The sequence below is a fragment of the Octopus bimaculoides genome, chromosome 10 (genome assembly GCF_001194135.2).
Source record: "Octopus bimaculoides isolate UCB-OBI-ISO-001 chromosome 10, ASM119413v2, whole genome shotgun sequence".
Classification (NCBI taxonomy): Eukaryota; Metazoa; Mollusca; class Cephalopoda; order Octopoda; family Octopodidae; genus Octopus; species Octopus bimaculoides.
In genome coordinates this window covers 85182957-85189373 of record NC_068990.1, presented here as the reverse complement: position 1 = coordinate 85189373, position 6417 = coordinate 85182957, and the positions used below count along the sequence as shown (strand labels likewise).

The window sequence follows — 6417 nt, the reverse complement described above, 5'->3', positions numbered from 1 at the left end:
TATATATATATATATATATATATATATATATTTATGTATATATGTATGTGTATATATGCATACATACATACATGCATAAATATATAGATGTATATACACATATATATGCACATGTGTGTGTATGTATGCGTTAATGTTTCTTTTTATATAACGTTATATATGAAACACTAAAACATTAAATCGAAGGATCACTCAGTACTTTGCTGCAGAATAACATATTTACTCTTTACCTTTACTAAGAAATGGTTTGTCAGTTGCTTCAAAGTTTCAGCCATGTAGCCTTTATCAGAGTAACTGATGATGGCTGCATAGCTCAAACTTCAAAATGACTGCGTCTTTCTCTCATAAAAATAATGTGTGTGGATGTGTGTGTGTGTGAGCGTTGTACACATTTTTATATAACAACTCTAGTACTTATTCTTTATCTCATGAATTTATTTTCATCATTAGTTTAGAAGTATCAATCAACATTATCTCCAAAATGTTGCTTAATTAACTGTATTATCTCTTTGGATTTTGACCCTCTCTTCATTCGTGTTCAACTCCTTTGGTGTTGAAAAATTAGTAGACTTTGATTTCAAAGTATTAATTATGTTTAATCTTTTGTCTATTCGTTGATTTATAATTATTTTCTCATATTTCCCGTTCTAGGGTCATCCAGGCAAAGATGGTTCTCCAGGATTCCCAGGCGAAAGAGGAGAAATCGTAAGTTGAGTCTAACACTTCTTTTATAAATTAATTCCAAACAGGACCATTATATAAACTTTCAATGAAATTAAACCAAGAACAATAAGATAACTAAGTTCAAATATTTAGAACTATCACAACACAGTTGGTTTACACCTCTCACTTGCAACAGATGTTACATGCTAGAAAATGAAGGAAAACAATAAAACAATAACAATTATAACATTGTTTTATATGTTTATAGGTATCAGTATACAGTATACATACTTGATATTAAAACCAACTCTACAATATAAATGTTATATGTGTATCTTAAATATATTCAGATATATTTTATGATAATCATAATATTCAAATTTCTTTTTCTTTCCTTTCAGGGTCCACCAGGCCCACCTGGAGCTGTTGGTCCTGTCGGTGTGATGGGTCCAACTGTAAGTATCAATAATAAAAATATTACTTTTAACTGGTTTCCCTAAGTTTGTAAGAAGAATGGAGAAGTGGTTGTATAGAATATTTTTCAAACTTAAGACATTTTTCTTTGGAGTTAAAAACTACACTATTAATTTAATGTTGGCCCATGAGTTCTTTTTCCATCTGTCGCTGCCAATGCTGCCTGACTGGCTCCTGTACCGGTGGCACATAAAAAGCACCATTCAAGCGTGGTTGGTGCCAGTGGGATGTAAAAAGCACCCACTACACTCTCAGAGTGGTTGGTGTTAAGAAGGGCATCCAGCTGTAGAAACCTTGCTGAATCAGATTGGAGCCTGGTACAGCCTTCTAGCTTGCCAGTCCTCAGTCAATCTATCCAACCGATGCCAGCATGGAAATCGGACGTTAAACGACGATGATGGTGATGATGATGACTGTAAGTGTGATACCATTTCAATTTACCAAATTTTCATAATTATCAACTGGTTTTAAATACCTGAGATTTTAGAGTTGTTACCCCTGCATTTCATCTTATGCTTTCTTCTCCTCATTACAGGAATAGACTTAATGTAATTAAAGTATTCTTACTCATTTAATGAAAACAGTAAGCAGACTGCAGTGAAGTCAGACAATGACAGAATGCAGTGCATCAACACTTAAATAGAAATTACTATCTTGGATTATCACATATACACTAACTAGATAGGTCGTGTGCTATTTGTTTACATATACTGCTATAAGGTTATGAATATCTGCTGTAAAAATGACAAATGACCTGTATGATTTATATGTTAATAATGACATGTTCTTTCCATATATTTGTGTAGGGCCCACCTGGCGATGCCGGACCACCAGGAGATCCTGGACCACCTGGAAATCTTGTAAGTAGAAATTTATCATACACACATACATACATACATACATACAAACATACATACATGATGGCTGTCCACTCGTGACCGAGGAAGACCATTGCCGACCTTCGGGAACATTGTGCACTCTAGGACTAACTTATATTTTGTATTTGCGGCTCCATTGGTGGCTAATGAGCCCTGCTCTTGACAAGCATACATGACTGCAATCATTGCAGACCAAGCCTTCCCCATTCACTGTATGAGCCGCGCGCTTTCGCGCAGCTCGTTTAATTTCTTCATGCTGGATATGTGCTCTCTCAAAAATGTCAATCCCCTCCTTAACCTGTTTCCTCCATCCGTGATGATGAGAACATACATACATACATACATACATACATACATACTTTCATACATACATACTTTCATCATGCATTTAGGGCATCTTGATATACCTGGGACTTCTATTGTAGGGCTCCAAACCACCACCATAAAGGTGAAATACAATAGGAATTATAATATAAACTTGTATTTATCCTTACTTTTTATGTACATACATCAATATATGCCAGATGGAAAACAGCCGTTAAAGGATGATAATGATTAAGATTATATATATATATATAATGGAGTCGATTTGTTCGACTAAAGGTGGTGCTCCAGCATGGCCACAATCAAAATGACTGAAACAAATAAAAGAAAAAAATATATCGCTTGCCACTTAACCTTTTTTCTATTTTCTGTCTCTGCTTATTTCTGTGTTCCTTTCTGTTGAAGAGCGTAGGCTCGAAACATAAAAGACTTTCTCACTTCCCAAGTGTTAAACTAATACATCTATTTGTTGTTTACACACCCATCTTCATCTTTTGTTTTGTTTATTTTTTTTTTAGTAAATTCCAACTATATATATATATATATATATATATATATATATATATATAAAACAACAGATAGACAATGTTTCAGTCCACTACAGCTATTTCCAAGGAATTTTTAATTGATTAATTACATCATTTGTAAAAAAAACCGTTTTCCTCAAGTGAAAATACATGAATCACAACATTCAAAAACATTTAAAAGCCAACAGTTTGTGCACCTTCAATGATTCTATGACCATTACTGGTCATAAGACTCATGTATATTATGGAACGTACATTCAGTGCAATGTGCATTTCCTTAGCCTCAGGGCTATTGATATTCTCAGTCAGGTACAGTTAATCATATACATAACATGAATACCTTTCTACCTGTACTTCCACTATTTCTACCTGTATTCCACTATTTTTGTTGTGTACACATTTTGTTCTTCGACTCAATATGGTGCTTCACCATTTAAGTGCCTGATTCACCTGAATCCTGATCTGTTATATAAATATTCCTTGAATTACTGTATGATAACTGAAAGGTCTTCTGTAGGGACCATCTGACCCTGTACGTTTACATGATGAACCATGTCATGGCACTTAGGGATATTATATTTTGTTGTTTATGAAAGCTTCCTTCTCCACTACCCATAGCAACAGTAATATATTCCTTGTCATTTTCACCATCATAATTATAATCAGTTTGTATTATACTCATGATCATTTACATCTTTTTCTATAGGGCCCACCTGGAGATACTGGACTACCTGGAGAGGCTGGAACCCCTGGAGAAGCTGTAAGTATTGCTTTGTTGTTGAATACATGTATGATAACAGCTAAATATACCATGAGGCATTGTGAGTGATTTGGCAGTTATTTCTTGCAGGTATCCCAATCTGCAAAACATAGCTGCCAAACCTCCCTCAAACCAAACATTACTACCATAAAAACAGAAGCACACATGGGACATTATAGTCCTAAATATTTAAGAAGATGACATGGTATAACAGACACAATACTTTTCATTATGGCTCAACTCCAATGCTATCATTTAATTTTTTTTTTAAGACACAGAAATAAATTTATTTCTCAAACACGTGATAATGCTATAAATAGCATGATCAGGATAAATTATCCATTTATTGCAGAAAAATACGTTACTGGCCAGCCATGAGACTCGAACTCACATCTCTGTGATTACGCGTCAAGTGTTTTACCATTAAACTAAACTGACCAGCAACGGATTCTTCTACAATTTTAGAACTTATAAATTTAGCTTTATAAGATGCTAATGTTAAATTCAACTTTACGATGAAAGTAAACAAACAGTTTGTTTTTAGAAGCGTTGAGATGTATTGTAAGATACAGAAATAAATAAATTTATTTCTCAAACGCGTGATAATGCTATAAATAATGTGATCAGGATAAATTATCCATGCATTGCAGAAAAATACGTTACTGGCCAGCCATGAGACTCGAACTCACATCTCTGTGATTACGCGTCATGTGTTTTACCATTTTTTTTTTTTGTTAAAAGTATACTTTTCAACTGTCTACAAACACAACCAGGCTGTGATAATTAATGCATTCTTCCAGAAGTGAATAAAAAATTCTCAAACTTGAGGGGATGGGCCCCTTAGATACTAACATGAGCCTGCATATATGGATTCTAATGGTGCAGGGGCCCACTTGCCATCGGGCCAGCTGGCAACCTGACCAGTCTGCCACTGCTTACATATACAAACACATACATACACACTACAAGTGCTAGGATTTTCTAAGAAAGAACAAAAGAAACTGATATGTATTTTCTAAATCCAAACTATTAGCTGTGCAGTGAAAATCTGCTAATATGTATAGAAAGTGTAATTTTATGAGAGCCTTAATAAATATGGGTGGTGGGTCCAGTGCCTTTTCAATGTTTGACTTAGTGACTTATCTTACTTTATTTTTGTCTTTTAGGGACCGCCCGGAAACCCTGGACCTGATGGCCCTGTTGGACCTTCAGGTGCCCCTGGATTCCCTGGTGACAGAGGTTTACCAGGTCCACCTGTAAGTATATTTCTTTTGTATTGATATGTTTCTCTAGTTACCCTGATGGGAATAAGGAACGTGTATGTATGTTAGGTCTAATACGCATGTATGTATGTATGTATGTTTGTGCATACACACAAACATAGCCACATGATTAAGAAGTTCATAGCATAAGCATGAGGTTCCTTGTTTGGTTCCGTTGTGGAACACCTAAGGTTAGGCCTTCTATCATAGCCTCAAGCTTTGACCACAACAAGCCTTATCAGTGAAACGAGGTGGATGAAATATATTCGCCACTTAAATGCAGCTAAACCCTAAGGGTGACTGTTACTGTAGCTTTTAGCCCCAGAAGAACATCTCCTCCAGCTGGCTATTGACACACTTTCTGTGCCCTGTCGGTATTTGCAAAGGGAAGTCATCCTTCCCAGCGTCAACCTGACGTGATACGCACGGACCCAGGTTTCTGGATATTTACCTTTTGTCATCGTACAACAATCACCGATCTTCGATGCGAAAGATGGGTGGAAATTGTTTGGAAAGCCTTGACATGTACCTGTAATATCAAAGAGCCAGTATTGTCATTTAAGCATGCCAGTGCCTATGACATTCCCAGCCACTGGCATTACAACATTCCCTCACCATATTGCAGTTCACCTATTGTGCACTCTGTATATCGCGGTTCACCTATCACACACTCAGTACATTGCAGATTTTTCTGGCTAATATATTGTAAATTTATATCACAGACTCCTCAGTAGATCCAGGTTTCTGCAAGCAAAAGGGATTTATATTTTTTTTAGACTTTAATTATTTATGAGGGAGGTTTTGGAACATAACACCTGTGATAGTCGAGGGATTACTGTATACACACTGTCTAGCTGGTTCTGTTGAGCAAATATTGGAACACTCATCATTGAAACCGATGTGAGATCCATGTATGTATGTAAGTATGTATGTGTGTGCATGTGAGAGTGTGTGTGTGTATGTATGCATGTATGTATGCATGTGTATGTTGTATATCTGTGTGAAAAATTTAGATTTGAGGATTGAGATAAGGCCATTAATATACAAAAGTGAAAGTGAGTGAAAGCATGTACGTGAGTGTGTACCTGTGTATGTTTTATACTGAGTATCAGAAATAAATTTTGAACTAGAACCTTCAGCACCATTTGGTTTTTGCATGCTGTTAGCAGAGTCTACCCTATTGCAAAATTTCATGCCAGTTTCCAGTTTGAGGAAACTTTTCTTCATCTCTCCTCATCTCTTCTTAGTCTTAGAGATGCCCTGTAAAAGAAACATGGGCACTGCTTTTCCTCCTGATTGAATGAAACAAAAAAAAAATACCTGCTTCATCTCTCTTCTAATTCCAAACACCTAATTTCTATTATCTCTTTGTTATTTCAGGGCAAAGATGGCAAAAATGGAGAGCCAGGTAACTCTGGTCCACGCGGACCCACAGTAAGTATGAAATGCTGCATTTTTTTAATTATTTATAAGTTGTTATTATTATTATCATTATTATTATTATCATTATTATTATTATCATTATTATT

At 35.5% G+C, this 6417-nt stretch overlaps 1 protein-coding gene across 1 annotated transcript in view; it reads left to right on the top strand.

Moving 5' to 3' along the window:
* LOC106881622 (collagen alpha-1(V) chain) overlaps window positions 1–6417 on the top strand; it is a gene marked incomplete at its 3' end in the record, with an annotated part of 52248 nt that overhangs the window by 12528 nt on the left and 33303 nt on the right. The window contains exons 12-17 of the mRNA XM_014932086.2: window positions 652–705; window positions 1065–1118; window positions 1944–1997; window positions 3573–3626; window positions 4793–4882; window positions 6269–6322. Coding sequence (XP_014787572.2) covers window positions 652–705; window positions 1065–1118; window positions 1944–1997; window positions 3573–3626; window positions 4793–4882; window positions 6269–6322 — 360 coding nt within the window. The remainder of the gene's footprint in view (window positions 1–651; window positions 706–1064; window positions 1119–1943; window positions 1998–3572; window positions 3627–4792; window positions 4883–6268; window positions 6323–6417) is intronic.